A 23315-nucleotide genomic window follows, 5' to 3' on the forward strand; every position below is an offset into this window, starting at 1 on the left:
AGAGAGGGATAAGGGGAGAGAGAGAAGGGGGAAAGTGAGAGAGAGAGAGAGACAGAAATGGTCAGGTATGGACACAGAGGGAGGGAAGGAGAAAGAGAAATAGGGGGAGGAAGGAGAAGAGAGACATAGAGATGGAGAGCATCATTTAGCTGTGCATCAGCTGCCCTATTTACCAGTCCCTCTGTTCTTCCCTGAAGAACAAGCAACTGACTCTTGGGTGAGGTTCCCTCCCCATCTCATCTCAAACAAGAGATACTTTTCTTTCCTTTTTTTTAAACGTCACGATCCAGCAGAAACCCATCTGCAGCCTTTCTACTTTTTTTCCAATTTTATTGCCATGGAAGTAATAAGCTTTGGAATGAAACCATCCATTCCATCCTTAGGGTAATTAAATGGATCATAGAATGTCAGAGCTGGTCCCACGTATCCTCGCTCCCATTTGGCAGATGAAGAAGCAAAACCCCGGGAAAGGTGAATTGATTTGTCTTGTAAGCCTCTGAGTTAGAAGGCACTGGGATCCCAACTCCATATCCCACTCCTGGGAAGTCATAGACCCATCCCTGGGGGACCAATGGGAGCCTTACCTGCTTGCTGTTTCATGCCCGAAATTTTTAAAACTGTATTATTATTTTTTAAATGTTTATTTTTTCCAAATTTTTTAAATGGAAAAAATAGTTCTGATTAACATACTTCTGCTACACTTCCAGAGAGAGAAGAAGTTTAGAATTTAGTTTTCCCATTGAGGAAGATCCCATAAACCCCCTCAAGATATCTGTAATCTTTTATTGCCTTCGTCTCTTTATATGGGTCGCCAATGGTGTTGCTTGGATTTATTTTTCTTTTTACAGTAAGTGTTACACTATCTATGTATTTTTAAAGAGAGTGAAAGAGGGTGTGTGGAATAACTCATAATAGAGGGACAGTCCTGGAGATTGTAGTGAGCTAGATGGAGTCAGGGGTGTCAATCTGTCGCAGTGATGACTTACTTAACACTTCCTCTGCTATTTCCCTCCCTGCTCCCCCAATAGATTCTTGAAGGAACCATGTTTCATTTTTATACTCACAGGACTTAGCACCAGCATACAGTAGGTGGTTAATGAATGCTTATTCGATAGATTGATTCAGAGGAAGATCTCCAGCTAGCAAGGCTTCTCTTTTCTGGGCCTTAACTTGCTCACTCACAAGATGAGACCGATTGGGTTGGCTGCACTGGTGCAGGAAGGGATGTACTGGAGCCAGCTCCCACCAGTGGAAGCCCAAGTTGGGAACTATTCAGTGTGAGCATTTACACCTTGAAAGTCACAAACATAACAAATCTGCGCTTGATTGTTTTGTAGGTGTCTAGACATAATGTTAATAATGCATATTAAATTGAAAAACATGTTGTGCATACAAAGCTGGTTGTGAAACGTTCACTAGCAAACCAATGCAAAACTGGTTGTTAAACATTTTGGTCTGAAAGCTCTACCAGGTTTATGACTGAGGGAACATAGAAACCTGATTTTCTCAGACAAATTCCTCCCCTTCTTCTGGCATGAGCTTGGGCTCCATAAGTTCTAGGGTCCTTTATTGCTGTGAAATTCTGTGATCTATTCATTAGAGTTACCTTAGTTCTGACCCTTAACTGAATTTGGAGCAAGACTCCTTCACTCTTGGATCTCAGTTTCCCTATTTGTAAACAAAGGATAATCATACTCAGAATCTACGTGGTCATGCAGTTGGAAATCTTCTCATGAGGATGGAAACCTATCCCCTCCTTAGAGAGTCGAATTCGTCTTCAGGCTACTCTCAATGGAAGTTTTTCCTTCCATTCCAATTCCATTTAAATTCGTTTTTGCAGCTTCTTCCTCACTCTGTTCATTGCTTTTCCTTCAGATCCCTGGAAGCAGTGGTCTTGCACATCCCCTTCCCTTATAAGCACTCATAGTTCCCTCTACCCATACTCATGTGTGGGATGGAGTGGGGTGCCAGTTCTTTCTTTATTCTGGATACTTATATTATTCTCGTAAAATACAATCCCTACAGGTGAACACAATGCTATGGATAAGACTTGTGACCTGGACAGGTGGCTCAACAGAGCCACGTATGACCTGGCTTGCTCTGGACACTGCTTCGCAATGCTTGCCACTCTTGAGTCACTACATTTTCACTCCGATAAGACTGTCGGATCTGCGTCTAGCCAGACTTCCCACATCTTTTATTTATGAAATTGATTTTTTGAATCCAAGAATAGAACTTTTCATTTATCCTAATTTCATTTCATCTTATTGAAGCTAGTCCATATCTAGCCTATTGATGTATTTTGGAGATTCTGTCATCCAACACTCCTTTTATTCTGTTCCTATGAAAAAAGATCCAATGCATACTGGGGAGTCCCATCCTTGGGTTACACAAGGTGCTGCTTCCTTCTGAGATTTTCTTCTAGGAGTAGAGACTGAGGAAGTGAACAAGCATTTATTAAGCTCTTGTTGTGTGCCAGGGATTGTGGTAAGCATTTTACAATTCTCATCTCATTTGTTCCTCACAACCCTGGCAGGTAGAAACTATTATTATCCCTATTTTACAATTGAGGAAACTGAGGCAGCAGATGAAGTCACTTGCCCAAGGCCATGCAGCCCCCAGGCAGTCCTGAGACTACCCATCTTGCTTGTGGATTGGACATTTGTGCCCCTCGCTGACTAGCATGGTGTAATCAGGTAGTGGGGCCCAAGTGCATAGGGGGCTGGGCCCCTCTCTGTGGTTCAGTCCTAACTCTGTCTCTTGTTTTCTCTATAACCCTGTTTGTGCCTCAGTTTCCTTTTTGGTAAAATCCCACGTCCCTCCCTCAGAGTACTTACTTATGAGTAAGTCACATTGTGTGCCATGGAGAGAATTATGATGATGACTGCTGCCTCCTGCTCCTTACCCCTTTTTATTACTAGGAATGACTGCACAATCGCATTTCTTTTAAGCCTTAGTTTACTAGGTGCCGACTGCATTACTCCAACGTGATGAGAACTGCTAGTAGCGTGTGGTAGCGTGGATAGGACGCTGGCCTGGGGGTTAGCAAGCTGGGGCTTAACAGCACTCCGGACACTTACGAGCCGTGTGAATCTGGGCCACGGTTTATCTCTTGTGAAGAGAAGGGTCTGCCCTGGAAGGGCGACTCTAAGGCAAGACCCTCTCCTCCTCGGATCCTGACGGGCAGACTCTGCCACCAAGGGGACGGGCCCCTGACCAGCTGACAGGTGATGACGGCACGGGGAACTCGGCTCTCCCTGGCCGGCTGGCTGCCAAGCACCCGGGGGTGGGGGGACTGACTCCTGTTAGACTCGCCCGAGCACTTTGCCCACAGCAGTTCTTCGAGGTAAACGGACCATGGATTATAGCAGGCGGGGCCCTCAGAGGCCATCCAGGCCGCTGGCTCCAGCTGCTGCCCCCTTTCCCAGAAAGGCCTGCAGTGGGAATCTCCTTGCGCTCCCAGGCAGTGACTGGGGAGCTAGAGCTGGAACCCAGCTCTCCAGACTTCAGACACAGCCTTCCTTAACAATGATCGGAGAACTCTTTTTTTTTGATCCCCATTTCTAGGTTAGAATACTAAAGCTGGGGCCGGTGGGGCTGGAAGCCTGTCTCTCATTCAAGGTCCTGCTCTTGTGGCACCCTTTGCAGCAGGGCCTCTTCCCCCCCACTTCTCCCCAGGGGGAAGGCCCCGCTTGGAGGAGCCTCACACACCCATTATTTTCATTTGTATGTTGGGGATGGTTTGTCTTTTCTTTATTTCTTTTCTTTTCTTTTTTTTTTTTTTTAATGACAAAGCTTTTTTTAAACTGCTGTTGTTTCTTTAAATTCCCATTTCTTCCTGGTAAATACAAATGAAGATACAGTACAATTAATTTGCTTGCTAATCAAAATATTTGATCAAATGAAGCAATTTTTCAATTCTTAGAAGCAATTACCCCATTCTTCAGGAGGGAGGAGAAGGATTCTTTCCTGAGTGATTCCAATTAGGATTCTTGCTACCTGCTGGGGCTGGCCTCTGGGGAGTGGAAGCTTTCTTCCATCCCCCCCCCCCCCAACCCCAGCCCTCCATACACACGTCTGAGACATATACAGATATAGATGCACTTAAAAATGGGCACATCTGCATCTTTATATGTGTGTATAATGTATATGTGCGTGTATATGGGTGCATAGTGCACACACATGTATGTATGTATGTGCATGTGTGTGAGGAATATATATGTATGTATGTGAGAGTGTGTATAATGTACAGATATATATGTACACATGCAGGAATGTTATGCATGTGTATAATGCACAAACGTGTGTACATGTATATGTGTGTATGTGAGAATGTGTGAATATGCAAATACACATGTGTGTGTGTATGAAGTGTAGATATATATGCATGTACAAGAGTGTGTGTACACAGTATCACATGTGCACAATGTATATATGTATGTGTATGTAGAATATATGTATGTGTAGAATGAATGTACATGTGTGTGAAAGCATGTGTGTATATTCCTAACCCTGAAATTCATGAATCACGCAGTTTAATTAGTAAATTGTACCCTTTATAACTGTCGAACTCATGTCCTGGAAAGGTTTGTATCCCAGGATTCTAGGATGGGCACACACAGTGATAAGACAGCAGGTTGCCCCCCCATCCTCGGCCCCCGTCTCCCCATGATTAAGCATCCCGGGCCCCCCGGTCGTATCTGGGACGCCAGAGCTGGAAGGCCCCCGGGTCCCCCAAACACGCCTCTCCTTTCCCACAGGAGGAGGAAGGTGACTTGGAGTCTCTCAGTAGTCAGTGGGCCGGGGGGATAAGAGCCAGCCGCCTGCTGGGTGGCCATGCTTTGGGCCCAAAATCCCACCATCTCCTGTCCCATGTGGGGCTTGCTCAGAGGGTTCTCCAGAGGCCGGCTCATCCGCTCCCCTCGTTCCTCAGGGGATGCATGAACAGGCAGAGAGGCCAGTTATCCACTATCCGGCTCACACAGGTTGTGAGTGACCCAGTCAGGATCTGAGCCCCGGTCTTCCTTCTCATCATTTCAAATGGCCTCTGAGGTTGCTGCCAGGACATGCTTCTGTGCCATCTGGTTCTTCCCCTGCCTGACATTCCCCATGCCCACGCTGGAGGGGGCAGCCTGGGAGTGAAGTGGATCAAAGGGAACTGAAGTTAAAATAGTTGCTCATGGCTGGATCCTTTAGCAATCAATCATCAAAGTGGGCCTCTGATAACTGATTCAATCATGGAAACCATGAGCCCATTTGTAAGCAGCAACTCAGGTGGAAAGATCCATTTTCTCCTGAAAAACCCAGACGAGGGAGGAGTGGTTGTAGAAGTTAGATGCATCATCCCTTGTATTTTGCATGGCGAGACAGACCCAGGCCACGAGGGGCTTTGGATACTTGAGAAAGGGCTTTGAAGCTTGGGGAAGTGGCGGCAGACCTCTGATGGACTTTGCCATCTTGGGCATGAGAAGCAAAATAGAGACTCTTGGAGCTGAAAGGGATCTTAGAGCAGAAGTCGTAGAGCTGGGAGGGCCTTAGAACATGGGGCGTCAGTGCCGGGAGGATGCTTAGAACAGGGAGTGGTCAGAAGTAACCTTAGAACTGGTGATGTGCAAGCCGGGAAGAACCTAGAAAATAGAACGTTGGAGCTGTATATGTTAGAGCACAGAATGCTCTTAGAACACAGGATCTCAGAGCTGGGCGCAACCTTAAAACACAGAATAGAGCTGAAGGTTTTCCAGTTGGACGATATGTCCTATGCCCTCGTTTCCTGGAGGAGAAAAAAGAGATCCAGAAGGCGGGTGGACCCAAGTCTCTCCCTGTCCCTCCTTATAGCAAAGCCCCTTGGGATGTTTCCCAGAGAAACCTCAGAGTCTGGCCAGCTTGGTGGAATAGAATTCCATAAATTCTCTTAAAATGGATGGAAATCCCCCGAAAATGTGTTATAAATAGGTCTCGACTACAACCCTAAAGTTCCGCTAATAACTTTAACTGTTTAAGAAGTAAGTAGCTGCTCCTTCCTTGTTGGCCCGTTGTTGACGGGAGGCGAGCGGGGAGGCGCGGGGTGCCGGAGCTCTCGTGAGCAGTGAGCACCAGCCACAGTACAGACCTGCCTCCCACATCTGCATGCTCAATCCCTCTCCTCATATTTCTTCTCTTAATAATACAGCTGTAGCTCCTATCCTGAGGGGACTTTTTATGTAAAGCGTAGTTAATATTGGAAAGTGTTATTTGCATCTGAAGATGGTGGTGTCTTCTCTGATTAGGAGAAGCATTCCGTCTAGTCAGGGAAAAAGCATAATTTTTTTCCATTCAGATATAATGATCCCGGGAGAAGTGACAGAGAAATGATCGGGCCAGACCAGCAGCCATCTGCCGTTCCCGGCGTCGCCTCCCCCTCGGAGTGCGCAATGGCAAGACGGGCTGGGGGGGCCGCAGAGGAGGACCCACTAACTCCCCTCAAAGAAATCTGACTCAGGAAAAATCCTCCCAGGGCCAACAAGAGCCTGGAGAAATGTTAGATAACATAACAGAAGCGCCCGGTGACCGAGCCTGTGAGAGGGAAAACATGGTTCTAATGGGCTCATGTTAGGACTTTGGGGATCATCATGTTCAGAATCCTCATTTGATAGGTGAGAAAGCTGACCTTAAAAGTGACCTCCCCAAGATGGTGTGGGCAAGTGGCAAAATGTGTTTGGATCCAGGTCCCCGCTGCCAGGTCTGGTCTTGTTTCTATACACTTTGGAGAGCCGATGGTTGATGGAGAAGATGTTTTCCTTAAAAGTGAGCTAGAAAAGTCCTTCAGTTCTCAGATTAGATTTCCAAAGCATCTGTTAAGCACACATTGATAAGGATGGGGGAGGATGGGTCCAAATATATGGCAGCTGGAAAGGGTAAGTTGGAGCAAAGCTAGGTTTGGAGACCAATGGAGAGTCACACGAAGTAGGAAAGCTAGTCTGGAGCCCAGCTCTGGTCCAAAGGCCTTGAGTGTCAAGCTAAGGGGCTGCTAGTTTAGTTTGGGATGAAGACTACAGGGGAGGGGAGAATTGAGGGGAAATTTGCCAAGAACTTCCCCAAGTGTAGGGGGAAGCCCGTATGGCTGGAAGTCATGGGGCTCAAGGATGACCTCAGTTTGGGCACTGGAGGATGCTATGAAGATGCACAGTGCTTTACCATAATGGGCTCTGAGGCCTTTCTCTCCCTGGAACCAGGCCTCCAGTCATAGCTCTCCATCTGGTCCATCTTACAGATGGGAAACTGAGGTCCAGGGACACGGTTGTTAGTCTTACAGGTGGGAGTTGAACCGTGTCCCCTAAATCCAGAGCTGGGGTCTTCCTGGTGGCTCGAAGGCTTCCTTCCAGGCCTGGTGCAGTGGTTCTGTGTGGTCATTATCCTTTCCAACGTGCAGTGATGAGAACAGATTTTGCAGAAGGTGCTGAAATCCCTTCTTGCTGTTCCTGCTGTCCCACCCCCGGAGCACCACTGATGAGGCTGACTGTCCTGGGCACGCGATTATAGCTGCTGGGATTCCAGAAGCCCTGAAGCCTGCCTCTCCACCATTGGTGCTTTTCCTGATGGCAAAGGTCCAGTCGTGTCACTTTTAGTTCCAAGCTTTCATCAAACACGATGCCTTCTGATTGTTGATGCTCTGGGGCGGAGGGACTGGACCTCACGGCACCGTCACGGTGACTCCAGGACAGGTGATCGTGATGATTTTGATGATGAAGATGATGATGATGATTTTGTCCTCCCCTTCTTAGGTGGGGTTCACCTGGGACAAATCACCATTCTGTCCTATGATGGGTTCTTGTTTAGGTGAATCGAGGGACTGTTTTTTGTAAGGGGACAAAAGTGGGCTGAAAGCTGATCTTCTGCAGCTCCCTGAGAAGGTCCCCGACAACCTGTGTGGCAGGTGGGATAGAAGATGATCGTGCCGATTTCTTCCCCTCGCTCTCTAGGTTTTGAGAGCTTTTTATTTCCTGGAGTTTGGAGGCCACATGTATCGAGAACGGCAACTCCTATTTAAAGCGTTGTTCTTTAAATGTTTGTGAATCCATGTTCCATTTTGGCAGTTTACTAGTGTGATAATAATACTACTTCTATCATCCCATTTTGGTGTAGTTCCGATAGAAACGGTTCTGGAACGAGTTGCTATTTGACAGTTTTTCTTTTATATTTAATGTGCTGTGGGCAATTATTGCACAAGAGGACAAAATGACTGCTTTTTATCACAGAATAAAAGTAGCGGCTACTATCACAATGAATGCTAGAATAATAAATCTCCAGGCAGTCTGTTATCAATAACAAGACTCACAATATCTCGGATGGCGCAGCGGGGTAGCTTCTGGGAGGGGAGTTAAGAAAACCTGGCTTCCAGCCCTGCCTCGGACCCAGCGTTAGGTGTGTCATCTACTCTGTGTCCCTGACGTCGGTCTGAGACCAGGTGCCTATTTGCATCAGGGGAGGCAGATCCACTCCACGAATTCTCTGTTCCTGGGAGATCCCTTCTCGGGAGCCCCTCCGGGTCTGGAGCGTGCGCCAGGAAGTAGGTGCTTGGTCAGTGCTAGGGGACTGAACGACTGGCTCCCACAGGGCCCTTGTCTAGTTTAGAAGGTGCCTGGGTGGGGGTATGGCTGAATACCGAGGCTCAGGGATGAAGGGATTGACCTACGATCACACGGCGAATTTTGTGGCTGAGCCAGATTTTGAATCCAGACCTCCTCCCTCCTCTTCGTTGTCCATGTCTGTGTTTGCCATGATTGTTGGGGGGTCCTTTTCTTGCTTGGGCAGGTCTTCCAGGAAAGGGGACCCCGCTTGCTAGCCTCCAAAGGCGGCCTCCCGGGGGGGCAGCCTCCACCACGAGCTGAGCTGAGCTTTATTCTTTCTTACGTGAACCCCTTACCACTTCTCCTTTCTCTAGACGGCTGCCGAGTGGACCGAAAAAATGCAGAGGGCCTCGAGGCCCAAATCTCCCAAAGACCAGTTCTTGAAGGAGATCCTGATGCGCATCCGGGACGTGGTGACCACGCGCTACCTGAACATATCCCAGGAGTTTTCCGACATTGATTGTTGCAAATCGAACTTGGTAAACAGAGAAGACTTCAGAATCGTCTGTAATCGTCACTTCCAGGTTCTGAGTGACGAGCAAGTAAGACATCCCCCCCCCTCTGGGTGTGCTGGGGACGGGTGGGGGGTCTCCCACCAGAGCTGGTGCTGTACAGTGGGATCTGCTGCCTGACGTGGAAGTCGGGGGGCAAAAAAGCAAAGGAGACCGTGTCAGAGCCCGTTACAAATCCCATCACGCGGGGTAACAGCAATGTCAGCTGCTCTTAAAATTCTAACACAGAGTGGGGAGTAGGGGGAGGGAATTCTCCCGCTCCGGCTCTCAGGTATAATTAGAGGTATTTAGAAAGTCTGGACCAAAATGAAATATGCTCCCAGATATTAGGGTCAAACTCAAATCTGAGAAACATTTGCAAAGTCTCAGCAGGATGTGCTCGGACCTAGCCCCTGCCTCCGAGAAGCTTCCATCCACCTGCACATGAAGAACCAGGCAAAAGCTTCCGGCCCCCACAGAGAGAGGGGCAGAGCCCCAGGGGAGGCAGAAGCAGGAAAGGTGGCAGCCTGGGAGGGCTTCTTGTCAGAAGCAGCGTTTGGGCCTGCCTGGAGAAAGCTGGACGGCGGGGCTGGGGCAGGGGCGCTCGTGGACACAGGTCACATAAAGCAGGACCCGGGTGTGTGAGGAGCTTCTGAAAGGTTCAGATACCACATTTTTAAAGGACTAAATGAAATTTAGAATTTGTTTTTTAAACTCATTATGGCCAGTCTTCCGCCCATTCCTGTCTCAGGAGCCCTGCCTATGAATCCTCCAGAAGCCAGCTAGTCAGTGTCTGGGAGACCAGTGGAAAATCTTTAATTCATCTCCTGTGGCACTTGAGACTTTTAAAACCTTCCCCCTCAGCAAATATGGTTACCACCATTTTCAGGTGAGGACACAGGCTTGGAGAGAGGAAGGGGCCACCATGCTCCGAGGGTCACTCAGTGGGGGATTTGGAGCTGGGAGACAGGGCTCAGAGAGATGGTTCAGCCTGTGATCCCCTCATCCTGAGAGGAGTTGCATAAGGTCACAAATCCCCACTAGAGCTGGGAGGGACCTCACAGGCCATTGGGTCCAATCCTTCAACAGGGAGAGGAAGAACGAGGTAGGCGCAGGGAGGCCGTTCGTCCTGGCTCGCGGAGGTGATGGGCTGCAGAAGCATCCTCTCTGGCCTTCAGTTTCCTGGTCGATCAGATACAGGGGTGGGGTCTAGTTGCCTCCATGGACCCTCCCAGTTCCCTCCTGCCAGAGCTCACAGATCACCCTCCTCAGCACCACACAGCAAAGGCAGCCCCCCCATCCAGGATCCCAGGGCCAGTATGGAGCCCCGCCTGCCTGTGTACCAGAGCTGGAGTGGAATGAGACTTTTGCCTCCAGCCTTTGGAGGGAGGAGGACTGGTGTAGAAGAGCCTTCCCTCTGACCCTTGCCTCCCGTCTCATGCTGTACTTAGCTCCAGCCAGATCCCCAACCCTCCAATGAGAAGTGTGGGGTCCTCTCAGACCTGGTCTTTTCCCACCCTGCACCTCCCAGCGACTCAGAACTCTTGGAAACCCCCATCCAAACTCCATTCCCTGATTCATTCCACCCCCCTCAGTCCTCCTCCTTCCCGGCCTCCCGATCCAACCCCACTCTTACCGAAAGTTTTAACCAACCACCACCCAGCCCTCCCACGGTGCTCTCTGCAATGCCTGTTCCATATGCAACAAACTTTCCTTGATCGGAATCTTTTCCTCTCCCAGTCCTCCCATCTATTATTGAAACTGGCTTTTCCCTGGGTACAGTCACCCTTTCCAGGACTGGCTGCCCCTTCACACACTCTCTTTGGCTCACAGGTGAAGGTGGGGAGCACCGCAATACCTCCCGCTCCCACTGCTTCCCACCTCCATCACTTAGTACCTCCCTCCCTTTGGGTTCATGCCGTTCATCTTTCCAACAAAATCCTGGCAGATGTTGTTTACAGACCTTCAGCGGTTACTCTTTCTTTTGAGTTTGCTATTTGGCTTGCAAGCCTTCTCTCCTTCCCAGCTCCCACTCTCATACTAGGGGTCTTTGAGATACATGTTAACGCTTTCTCAGACATCCTGACTCATCCTCCTCACGCAGTCCCGACCCTTGATCTCGCCCTCACCCACCTCTAGGTTCGGAAATTCTGAAATCCTCTCATCTAATCCCATGTCATTGGCCTTTCACCCCTGCCTTCCCTTCCAAATCCCTACTCTTCTTCATCTGGACTGATATCTACTCCTGATACTTCAGTTCTCTCCCAGGCCAAATCCCCGCACTAAATACTCTGCTTTTTCCCACTTGGAGGCCTTGGTGAGCCAGTTCATCTCTACCCTCTCCTCTTCCCTTGGATCCCAGCTCCTTGTACCACCAAGTGTGCCCAGCGAAGGCTCGGCCTTGGATTGCTCCCACTATCCCCTCTTTGGTCTTGTACATGCACTAGGGACACAGGTGGGGAAAATCCACAGCCACCTGTCTGGGTCCATTGCACATTAGTGCCATACAGCCTCAGCCAGGCCCTCACGACTGCTTTGCCTCCCCTATCGACTCCCTCTCTCATGCTCTGCAACAACTCTTCCAAAGCTTTCCCTCTCTCTTCAGACCTCCCGGGACCCCCACCATCTTCTGCCCTCGCTTTGTATTTTACAGAACAAATGGGGGCCGTTGGCTGTGAGCTCCCTCTTCTCCCCTCTTCTCCTGCTCTGGTCTGCTCTGCTGCCCCTTCCTGTTTCACTTGACAGAGTGTCCTTACACCCGCTCAGGTGACCGCTCCCACAATCCTCTCGGGCACCTCCACTCTTTGGGTTATAATTCTCAGTCTCCTCCTGTGTCCTTCCTTGTTGCTTAAGGCATTCCCGTGCACCTTCCATCATAAAGATGCCCTTCCCTGGACCCTTCCACCACCACTATGGCCCTGTATCTCTGCAGCTGACCCCCAGAGGCCACATACACCAAGCACTTCTACCTCCTTCCCGCCTCCCCCTTTCTTCCACCTCTGGCCCTTATAGTCCTGCTTCCAACTATATCATTTCACCCAAACTTCTCTCTCCAAAGTCACCAAGGAGCTCTCTCCTTCCCCCCAACCTCTCTGCAGGTTCTTATCACTCTCCTTGATATTCTCAGCTCTCTGACTGCCCCTTCTCTGCCTCCTTCACCAGATCCTGCTCCGGATCACATCTTTTTAACTGGCTGTACAACCGCTACCCTGAGCCTCTTCTCTTCTCCCTCCTTCCTTTGGACATCTCTAGTCAACATGCATTATTGCCCCTCTCTGTGCTCTCACTTCCCTTTTCTCCAGTTTCTCATCCAACTGGAGGTCCACTAGATACCGTAAGTTCAACATCCCCAAAGCACTTATCTCTTTTCTCCCAGACCTTCCCCCCTCATGTCCAATTGCCTGCTGCTGAGTGCCCCCTCCTCTCCTCTGACACTGGGGTAGGAGTCACAGGTGGGTCTGCCCTCCTCCAGTCTCTCTCCACTGCAGGCCATCTTCTGCTCATCCTCCAAAGCTCAGGTCTGATTGTACGGCCTCCCTTTTGCACTTCAGTGTACTCCCGGGACTTAGGGATCAACTAGAAAATCTGCTTTTGGCATTCAAGCCCTTCCTGCTTTCTCAGCCTTAAACTTTGCTCTGATCCAATGGATCCAAAGATGAAGCAACCTCCTCATTGCTTTTCTGTCCAGCTTCCAGCCCCCGCTGTCCCGGGCCTGGAATTCCCTTCTTCCTGCCTTCTCTGCTGAAAACCTGCTTTCTCCCTTAATTCTGGTGATTTCCTTTATCGGTTATTTCCAGTTTATCACGTCTCTGTCCTGTTGTATTAAGGTGTTTGCGTATTGTCACCTCCATTATCCGGGGAGTGCCTAGAAAGCAATCTTGCACTTGGCCTTTCTTTGGATCCCCTGGCCTAGCATAGTGTTGACACCCACTGACCTGCCCTGAACATTTAGAGTAGGGAGAGGGCGGAAGTGGGGGGAGCTTGTTGAAGAGGTTTATGCTGTAAAATGCTAGGCCGGGGGGCTTGCACGCCTGGCATTGGGATGGAGGCAATGGGAGGATGGGCGGAGGCTCCTGCCCACTCTCATCTTGATACTGTCACCCGTGAGGGGAAACCGGTGTGAAGATGAAAGGGAGGAGATTTGCTGCTCTGTGCTGGGAGGAACTGCAGCCCCTTGGGATGCTGGGCTCTCTGAATGAGACGGTCACTGATTGACCTCAGTCCAATCCCCTGCCCGGTTTCCTGGTGGCGTGACTCCTGGGCTGTTAAACAACAGAGCTTTTCCTTTTCCCCAAATGTTCCCTGTTGGTTTTGTCAGGAGCCCTGCTTTCCCTCCGGGTGAAATGCCCTCTGGTGCTGAGGCAGCGCCTGTCCTGTGGGGATGTGGGTCCCAGGGACAATGAGCCTGCACCGGGAGGCCCTTGGCTGGGACGAGGCTCCTCCGGCGTTCATCTCTGTGAGCGACCACGGGACTGAATGGCCTTGACCTGCCCACCGAGGTCCCCACGCCATTTGAAAATGTCCTGCGGAGGGTGTGGACAATCCATTGCTTCTTTCCCAGGGCTGAAGCTGGATGGGACTGGGGGGAGTTGGCTTGGCTCTAATGGAAGTGGGTCCCCAGGGTTCTAGCCTAGAGACGGCTTCCCGGTCTCCTCCTGCCCGGCTGACCCGGCTTTCCCTCTGTCACCAGTTCGAGAGCCTGTGGAATGAGCTGCCCCTCAACAGCGAAGGGAGGCTCAAATACCAGGAGTTCTTAAACAAGTTCAACATGGAGAAAACTTTGAGCCCTCCGGCCTCGGTGGAATCACTCAAGAGATCTGGAGGCACCACTCCGGAGGCTGAGGCAGCCCCGCAGGGGCCTGTGCCCACGGCCCCAGGCAGCTCGGCCCCAGGCAGCTCGGCCCCAGGGTCAGCATCGCGCCCCCAGACTATCCACGAAAGTGTAAGCCGCCCCGTGGAGCTGTTCCATCTCTTGCTCAGGCTTTCCCTGCCGGTGTGGGACCCTTGTCCTCCTTTGGCCCGCCTTGTGGAGATACATAAGGGGGGAGGGGATCTCAGCTGGAGGCTGCCCCTGACCTGGGACACTGGGTAACCACTTCACCTTGCTCTGGGCTTCAGATTTCCCTTCCATAAAACAGCCTTAATCCCACTGGCATTAAGCACGTTCTAGAAAAGTGGGATCCCAGGGCAGCCCCAAAGTTCCTTACGGGTCATCTGCTCCGAGTCCTCATTTAGGAGGTGGGGAAACTGAGGCACGGGGGGCTCGCTTTTGTGAAGTAGGTAGTGGAGCAGGCCCTCTGACAGCAGCCACCGGGACCCCTCCGTCTCTCTTCCCTCCACAACCTACCTCAGTGGCCTTGAACCTTGGAGTCAGTAAGTGGGGGTGGGACAGAGCCAGCAAGGACAGGGCTGTGGACCCCGGAGCGGCAGATCCCTCGGCCTTTTGCTCCGCAGCTTAACCCAATTGTTGGGCCTGTTGGGGGCTGGCCCGCGGACCCCCCAGGCAGTCCCTGTCTCCAACCTCTGCCTGTGGCCCACCGACCTGGCTGCCCCCAGCCACATTTGTTTGCTAATTTTGATGGTATCTGGAGATGTTTAGTTGTTGGAAAGTGACTGAATAAATGACAGAGATACCATGTGAGGACCCATTCCTCTAAATGCTGACCACCTCAGGGGTATGGCTTCTTGCTGGGGAAACAGTTGTTTTCATGATTTGATTCAATTTAGTAAACATTTATTAAGTACCTACTGAGGGCAGGGAACTTCCGAAGGCTAAAACAGCAGCCTCGGAGACGGTGTGAGGGCCACAGCTGAGGAGAATGCAGAGGGAGGAACATCCAGAGGAGCAGAAGAGTTTTGTAGTTGTGGAGGGGAAGGGTCCTGGAAGAGCTGGCATTTTCACCGGGCAGGGGGAACAGCAAAAGCAAAGGTGTGGAGGTGGGAGAGGCACGTTATGGGACCCAGCCTGGGTTACTGAGTGCAGAGGACGTGGGCAGGCTCAGTCGGGACAGCACCAGCTCCTGCCCCTTCTTTGCCCTCAAGAACTGGAAGTCAGGAGTCAGCTCTGTGGGAGGTGCCCCAGTCCCTGCCAGTTAATGAGCTGTGGACATGTCTTATGTCCCTCCTGGGTTCCCATTCTCTGGTACGAAGCACAGTGCTCTGCACCCAGCTGCTTAGTCCCTGTTTGCTGCATCAGAAGGCATTGGGACACGGGGGCAATGCTTGGGGGTTAGAAGATCGGGTCCCAGACCGAGACCTTGGGCCAGGCCGTCCCCCTCTCCGAGAGAGCTGCTGACGGGAGCTCCCCCGGGATCTTCCTGTCCTGGCACATGAGTGTAGCCAGTGTAGGTCCCAACCAGCAAAGGCCAGCAGCAGCACGGAAGCCTCCTGTGTGGCTAGGGGCAGTGACATCCCCTCCCTGGCCACAAGGAAGGCATCCGGCTCCTTCCTCCCCGGGCAGGCTGGGAGGGGACTTCCCTTGAGACCTCTCCAGCTGTCCAGCTTCCCTGTCTGACTCCTCCTTGTTCCTGCCTCTAGGCTCCAGCGACTGCTAGCTCCACGGCTTCCAGGGCCTGGGTCCCCCCCTTGCAGAACCTCGAAGTGATAGAAACAAAGTTGAGAAAGAAGATGCAGGGCTTCTGGAAGGAGATGCTGAAGGAATGCAAGGAGAAGGACGTGGACAAGCAGGGGGAGATCACCGTGGCCGACTTCCAAGGTTCGAGCTCCTTTCCCTGCGTTGGCCACAGAGCGTGAGAGAGCCAGAGCCAGGAGGGACCACCTGGTCTAATCTCACATGGCACATAAGGAAACTGAGGCTGGAGAAGCCCTGATAGGGGGCCCCGGCTTCAGGACTAAGGTCTGACTGTGGGCCGGACTTCCTCGTCTGTAAAAGGGGCCAGTTTTGGGACTGGCATTTCCCCTTTACTGATTATTCTGTTTCTAACCCCATCATTCCCGGAATGCCCCATATCTCTGCTGTGCCATCAACAGACTAATAAGCCCTGACTTACATAATTAGATGGCCAAATACTGAGGAAATGCTCCAGCTCCACCCACCACATGGATGCCCCGGAAGTCAGTGTCCTTGCCAGGCTCCCCCTTCTCCCCGCCAAATCTAGAAAGTTGTACCCATGGAGCTGATCAAACCCTATAATGCCGTTCCCTCGACCACCATGTTTTCATGGGCACAGTTGTCAGGGCTCTGGGAAGGTGAAGCTGGGATCCACACCAAATAAGTCCTATGAGTCCCCCTGAGCCTTAGGGATCTATCTGTCCAAGGAACACAAGGATGTCTGCCCTCCTCCTATAATTGTGAGAAGTGCACGTGGAGTAAGGTTGATAGTCCCCTGGAGAGAGTCAGGCGAGCACGGTACCTGACATTCCCTGGCAGTGTGATCTTCCTTTAAGCTTCCCCATCAACCCGAGGCTTTGCCTATTTCGAGGATTCTTGAGAATGTGTAGAAGGATGTGGAAATGGGAGCAAATGGATGGATGGATGGATGGGTAGATGGATGAATGGATGGACAGACAATGGATGGACAAGTGGATGGATGGATGGACAGATGTATGGATAGATGGGTGGGCAGATGGATGGATGGATGGATGGATGGATAGATGGAGAGGCAGATGGATGGACAGGCAGTTGGATGGATAGATGGTTTCATGAAAGAATGGATGGATGGAGGGATGGATGGACAGAAGGAAGATGGATGGATGGATGAATGGACAGATAGACAGTAGATGGACGAGTGGATGGATGGACAGATGGACAGGCAGATGGATGGATAGATAGGATCATGGATGGATGGATGGATGGATGGAAGGATGGATGGGTGGATAGATGGACAGATGGATGGATGGGCAGATGGATGGATACATGGATGGGTGGATGGGTGGATGGATGGATGGATGGATGATTGGGTGGATGGATGGAGGGATGGGCAGCATCCTGATCTCCCCTTTTGTGCCCTAGCTCTGGTTGACAAGTACAACTTGGACATCAGCAAGGAGGAGTGCCAGCATCTCATCACAAAATACGATCTGAAGAACAATGGCAAGTTTGCATACTGTGACTTCTTCCAGAGCTGTGTCCTCCTTCTAAAGCCCAAGGAGACCTCACTGATGCAGAGGATGAAGATCCAGCAGGTCTACATGATGGTATGTATGTGCCCGTGGCCCACAATGGGCCACACACAGTACCCCGGGCCCGGGAGCCTTGTCCTGCCAATTATGAGACATCGAACAAGTCCTGGTCCTCTTCTGATGGCCATGCTGCAGTATTTGCAGAGGACTTAGATAAATGACTGCTGTGGTCCTCACAACAGCACTGGGAGATGGCTCACTGGACTTCTGGAGAAGTGAGTTGAGATAGCCCGAGGCTGACTTGCTTGGGGTCATGCAGCTGGTGTTGCCTGAGGCTGGGTTGGTGATTGTGGGTCCAACACGTGGGCTACGTTCTGTGCTGCAGCGGAGTGTTCTCCCAGAGTTGTGAAGACCGAGTTAGCCCCCGGATGCCTTAGAATCAGCCAGAGTCAGGATAAGCACAAGTCCTTGGTCTTTATTCTTGGTCTTTAGGGGTAGGAGTGAAGGGAATGGACACAAGTTCTCTACAACCTCCTATCTGCCTCTTCTGAGAGAATGGGATTATGGGTTTTCTCCCATAGTGCTCTCTGGCCCAATGACTTTAAGGGAGGTGTGAACTCTCTTGAAGTTAGAAAGTGTACTTTGTGAAGCTAGCATACTTGTGGAGTCCAATGAGTAAAGGTGGGAACACAAGCCTTGTCTTGATTAGTTCTACTTAGTACCTTGTTTCAGGTTCTGGCCAAAACAACTTCTTGTAAGATTAGATCAACTCTAATTACTTAGCAGTTAGTAAGGATTCCAACATCTCCCCCTTTCTTTTGTTTTAAAACATAGGGGGTTTCTGAGGGGGTACACATAAATCCATCAATATGGGCCAGAACTTTGTAACAGATATACATGGTATACATAAATCCATCAATATGGGAGGCATTATACATAATTTACATGAGCACATAGCAATATAACACAGGCTAGTAGTAATGTAACAAATAACAAGAATCAATCTGAAAATTTACACATGTCCATAAGTCCTAGAAACAGTCCAATAGGATTCCATTGTCCATTAGTTCATGTGCCAGGAATCTAATAATTCTTATGAGCACAATCAGCACCAGAACCACCCGATATTTCTTGGGTCTTCTCCTTTGTTTCAAGGGTCTGCTCCATCTTTCTGCGATGGACAAGGCGAATGCGGCTCGTAGGCACCCATCTGATTCCTTCTCCACCTGTAGAGATGCAAGCAAATCCTCTCCCCCAAGCAGTTAGTCTATCTGGTCCCTTCCATTCACCACTTTCTGGGTCTCTCCACATCACCTGGCGATTATCTAAAGATAGTGGAGCTGCTCGCACTGGACACTGCTCTTCTGGTGGGTTATAAAACCTGTCTGCTGGAGCCAGTGCATCTTTATCAAAGATTAAAAAATTAATGGTATAGAGAACTAAATTTAGAAGTTCTCTAGGGTTACCCGTGGCTCCTCCTTTCTTTTGTTTTTGGAGGAGTGTCTTAATGTCTCTGTTTCTTCTTTGTAGTATCTTAGTGTTTCTATGGTTTTTTGTAGACATGCTTCTAGAATTTGTTCCCCAGGTGCACAACCCAATATATCATCCATATAATGTAATAGCATAACTTTTGGAAATGCTTTTCTTATTGGAGCAAGAGCAGCAGCAACATACATTTGACACATAGTGGGGCTGTTCTTCATACCCTGTGGCAAAACCGTCCATTCATATCTTTTATAAGGCTCAGCTAAAAGTGTACTTTGTGAAGCTAGCATACTTGTGGAGTCCAATGAGTAAAGGTGGGAACACAAGCCTTGTCTTGATTAGTTCTACTTAGTACCTTGTTTCAGGTTCTGGCCAAAACAACTTCTTGTAAGATTAGATCAACTCTAATTACTTAGCAGTTAGTAAGGATTCCAACAACCTCCCTTCTCGTCCGCCACAAAAATGACTCTGGCTTGTCTTACTCTACCCCCTCTTCCCTCCTACAATTGTCTGGACACACCAAAAGATGGAGCCAGCACAGAATAGTGGGAAGGGCCACTTTCCAAGCATATGCTCATAGAATGTTGCCCAATCGGTAGTTAGCCTTAAGTGCCTGGTTGTCTGATTCCAGTGCCCCCACTCAGAGTTTCAGCCCTTTACACAGAGACTCTATTCTGAGATCCCTCCTTGCTGTCATTCCATGTTCTAAGCTCCCTCCCTGCTCCGACACGTGAATGCCTTCCCTCTGTCCATTAGCTATCGCTTGCTCTATGTCTTGTTAGTGCCTGGTGCCTGCCACATAGTAGGTGCTTAATAACTGCTTCTGACTGACCGGGTTCCAGTCCTCCCACCTCTGACGTCCACGTTCCGTCCCCTGCTGTCCCCTGAAGGGGGCGTTTCAGGCAGGTGAACCTTCCTTACTCCCACCTCAGGCCCAGGGGTGAGCACGGAGGGAGCCCTCTGTCTTTGTTCATGAGGGACAGTACTGAGTGGGGGGGAGAGGGAGAAATGGAGCTGGCCATGTGCTAAGGGGACTTCTACGGAGAACCACGCGGGAGAAGGGCCACGAAGGGCCACAGAGAGACGTGAACGAGATGCTGAAGAAGCTCCACGAGATGCGGGGCCAGAGGGAACTTCCAGGAGAGTTAGAAGCAAGGTGTTAGAGGCCCAGAGGAGAGAGCAAAGAGGAGATGGTGATGATGACCCTCCCTGAGACCTGGAGAAAAGCCCATCTGGAACGTCGGCCTGGTCCTCAAAGGGGAAGCAGGATTGGAACGGGAGAAGCAGCGGCCAAGACTGCCCCATGGCTTGTTACTCGTATGGACTGTCCAGGTTCTGAGGGAAGGGAGGACACACTAGCAGGGAAGCTCGAGTTTTCCTGAGGCAAAGAGCTCCTGATATGGATTCCCTGTTGGGCTGAGTCATTCCTCTTCTACATCCAATGTCTTGTTAGCTCTAATGCTTGTGTGGGAGCTGATGGCCCTTTTTGGAAAAAAACAAGTGACTTCTTATTCTCAGACAAGTAATCCCCAAATGTCCCTGGGTGGGACTTGAATGAAAGAAATTATGTGAGAGGTTCTCCCTTCATCACCCCCCCCCAGTTACTCAGGTATGAGGTATAAAGGGCTAGAGCCTAAATGACCCCAGCGTCCAAGCCAATGGGTGCCGACGGAGCGGGTTGTAGCTGTAAAGGCCAATAGGAACGTGAGCTCTCTTCGCTCGCATCCTCGAGAACCACTGGTTGGCTGTCCCTTATTTGGGGCATTTCCCCACAATCCCTGTGAGGAAACTCAGCCAGAGCCACTCACTGTGAGTGAAGGAGCTTCCCTGACAGCAAAAGCCAGTCCTCAACAGACAAAGTGCTCAAAGGATATGAACAAATACGTCTCCCAAGTTGCGAATGATTGACAACCATATGAAATAACGTCACAGATTGTCAAGAGAAATAGAAATCAGAACAACCCTGTGGTATCGCCTCACTCTAAGACTGGCAAAGATGCCAGAACCCGAGGCTGGTCAGTGTTGGAAGGCTTGTGGGGAGCTGGGCCTGCCGGTGCATTGTTGGTGGAGCTGTGAACGAACTCTCAATGTGAAAAAAGCGGCCAAGTGTCTCTGTCCGGACCCGGGGGGTCTTCAGGGCAAGCAGGCCTGGGCCGGCATCTCTTTGTCTCACACTTGCAGCACTGGAACATAGTAGGTGCTAAATGTTTGTTGAGTTAATTGACTGGGCAGTATTTGAGGGCTGGAGATCTGGGTTCAAGAAAAGGGAAATGGAGGAAGAAAAAGGGTTTCTCCCTAGTTGGGCAGCTGTCCTCCATGTCAGGGCTTCCAGGTAGGGGCTGTGGGGCAAGGGACCAAGCACGGAGAAGCTGCTCCGGGAGGGGCTCTGCCCCGAGCGTTGTTACAAGTCTCTGCGTCTCCTTCTGTCTCCCTTAACCAGAAAGGGGCAGGAACTCAGAGTGCTTCCTTTTACGCGGCTCTGCTGAGAATTCAGCCCAAAATCCTCCACTGCTGGAGACCCATGCGGCGCACTTTCAAAAGCTATGATGAATCTGGGACTGGCCTCTTAAGCATAGCTGACTTCCGGAAGGTAAGCAGGGCCCGGGGCCTCTGGTCTGGGAGAAGGGGCCAGGAAAGAAGGGGCCGAAGTCGGAGCGGTCCCTTCCCACCCGTCTTTGCTGCTAGCCCTTCATCACGGGCTGCCCCTCCTCCAGGGCAGATTACAGCTTCAGCTTGCTTGCTCAGTCTGGGTGATTTTGATCTGGGCCTTCCCAGGCATTCTCCATAGATGAGTGACTCAAGTCCTGAGTGCTTTCTCAGGCTCATTTCATATCTTAGGGTACCATGAAAAGTCACCCAGAAAAAATGAACTCCCTTATTTAAATCTAAGGGACTGACAACTCCCGTATCTCCTCACAAGGGGACTTCATTTTGAGGGACATTTATTTATTTTAGAAAGTTTTATTATTGGTTTTTCACCCTATAGTCCTCTCCCCTTAATTCCTCCCCATTCACTGTCTTTTTCCATAATAAAATCCCAATCTTTGAGCAAAGCCACGGGGCATAATGATGGCATCTATCATGTCTCTATGACTCTCGAAAGGGAAAATTATACCAGGAGGAAAATAGGGGAAGGGGCAGGCAATTTGGCACCAGCAGCAAGGATGGCAACTGGTCTGAAAATGTGTCCCTTATTGTTCAAGTGATCTTAAACGAGTTGTCTTCCGATACTGCCTCGGTGACCCCATCTAGTTTGCACCAAATGGATTGTGAGGCTCCTTCCATCTCTAGAGCTAGGATCCGGGATTTCCCCAAAAGCCACTTCTCCCCAGACCTCAGTTTCTTCAGATGATTCTGCTTCTTCATCTGACTATATTGCTGGCTGGCCCTGGGCAGATCACTTTCCATTTCAGACTCTGTTTCCTCCTGTATTTGAGAGTAAGCCCCCCTCTAAGCCCTGCCCCTATTCTAAGCTCCCCCCAGCTCTTACAGCCCCTGTTCTAAGCTCCCTCCCAGCTCTGACATCTCCTGTTCTAAGCTCCCTCCTAGCTCTGACATCCCCTATTCTAAATTCCCTCCCAATCCTTACATCCCCCATTCTCAGGCCCCTCCCAGTTCTGACCTTCCTTTAGCCCTAGACAGGACTTTAGCGATTACCTTAATAATACAGGTATCCTTTCTAAACTGGAGGTTGGAGCTCCTTGCTCTTTTGTAGCATCCCAGAGATTCCCTAACAGTTGGAACAGACCCTAGAGTGCACCCAATCTTGCTGGAGGATCCCTCTCTCTCACCTGTGTGCTAAGGGTGTTCAGCTCTGATGGACCTGTTTTCCATGTTTTGTCAGCCGGTTCCACTGTGGGATATTCCTTCCTTAAACTGAGCTGAAAGCTGCCTCTCGCTTCCAGCCTCCCCAGGAGAACAAGCTCAGCCTCCTCCCTGAGCCAGCCCCAGCTCCTTGCCCCCCTCATCCCCTGACTCCCCTAATCCCATATTCTCCGTTCTCCAGGTTCTGCGGCAATATGGGATCAATCTGTCTGAAGAGGAGTTCTTTCATATTTTGGAATATTACGATAAAACTTTGTCTTCAAAAATATCCTATAATGATTTCTTACGAGCCTTTCTTCAGTAGGTGATGATGGGGGCTCAACTGCAAATGTCAGCCAGCTCATGAGACGGTGGGCTCTGCCAGAGATGTATGTGGATGCTAAGAAACTAATAAACTCATGAAAGCTAGCTAGTCTCGTTTCCTTTTCCTTTTGGAAAAAGGGCTCCCCTCCTTCACCTGTGAGAACCCTTCCCAGTTCTGTTCCCTCCTTCTCCTGTGAAAAACCCTTCCCAGTTCTGTCCTCTCCTTCTCCTGTGAAAACTCTTCCTCGTTCTGTCGCCTCCTTCTCCTGTGAAAAACTCTTCCCAGTTCTGTTCCCTCCTTCTCCTGTGAAAAACCCTTCCCAGTTTTGTTCCCTCCTTCTCCTGTGAGAACTCTTCCCAGTTCTGTTCCCTCCTTCTCCTGTGAGAACCCTTCACAGTTCTGTCTCCTCCTTCTCCTGTGAGAACCCTTCCCAGTTCTGTTCCCTCCTTCTCCTGTGAGAACCCTTCCCAGTTCTGTCCCCTCCTTCTCCTGTGAGAACCCTTCCCATTTCTGTCTCCTCCT

The 23315-nt window shown here is 50.3% G+C and overlaps 1 protein-coding gene across 2 annotated transcripts in view; it reads left to right on the plus strand.

Annotated features, from left to right (window-relative positions):
- The window catches only part of EFCAB6 (EF-hand calcium binding domain 6), a 198007-nt gene extending 175110 nt beyond the window's left edge, over nucleotides 1-22897 (plus strand). For both annotated transcript variants that reach the window (XM_051962249.1, XM_051962251.1), the window contains 6 exons: nucleotides 8921-9148; nucleotides 13788-14039; nucleotides 15635-15812; nucleotides 17070-17254; nucleotides 21105-21254; nucleotides 22671-22897. In XM_051962249.1, coding sequence (XP_051818209.1) covers nucleotides 8921-9148; nucleotides 13788-14039; nucleotides 15635-15812; nucleotides 17070-17254; nucleotides 21105-21254; nucleotides 22671-22793 — 1116 coding nt within the window. In that variant the 3' untranslated portion in view covers nucleotides 22794-22897. The remainder of the gene's footprint in view (nucleotides 1-8920; nucleotides 9149-13787; nucleotides 14040-15634; nucleotides 15813-17069; nucleotides 17255-21104; nucleotides 21255-22670) is intronic.
- Nucleotides 22898-23315: the final 418 nt, after the last annotated feature.

The sequence above is a fragment of the Antechinus flavipes genome, chromosome 5 (assembly GCF_016432865.1).
Source record: "Antechinus flavipes isolate AdamAnt ecotype Samford, QLD, Australia chromosome 5, AdamAnt_v2, whole genome shotgun sequence".
Taxonomy (NCBI): domain Eukaryota; kingdom Metazoa; phylum Chordata; class Mammalia; order Dasyuromorphia; family Dasyuridae; genus Antechinus; species Antechinus flavipes.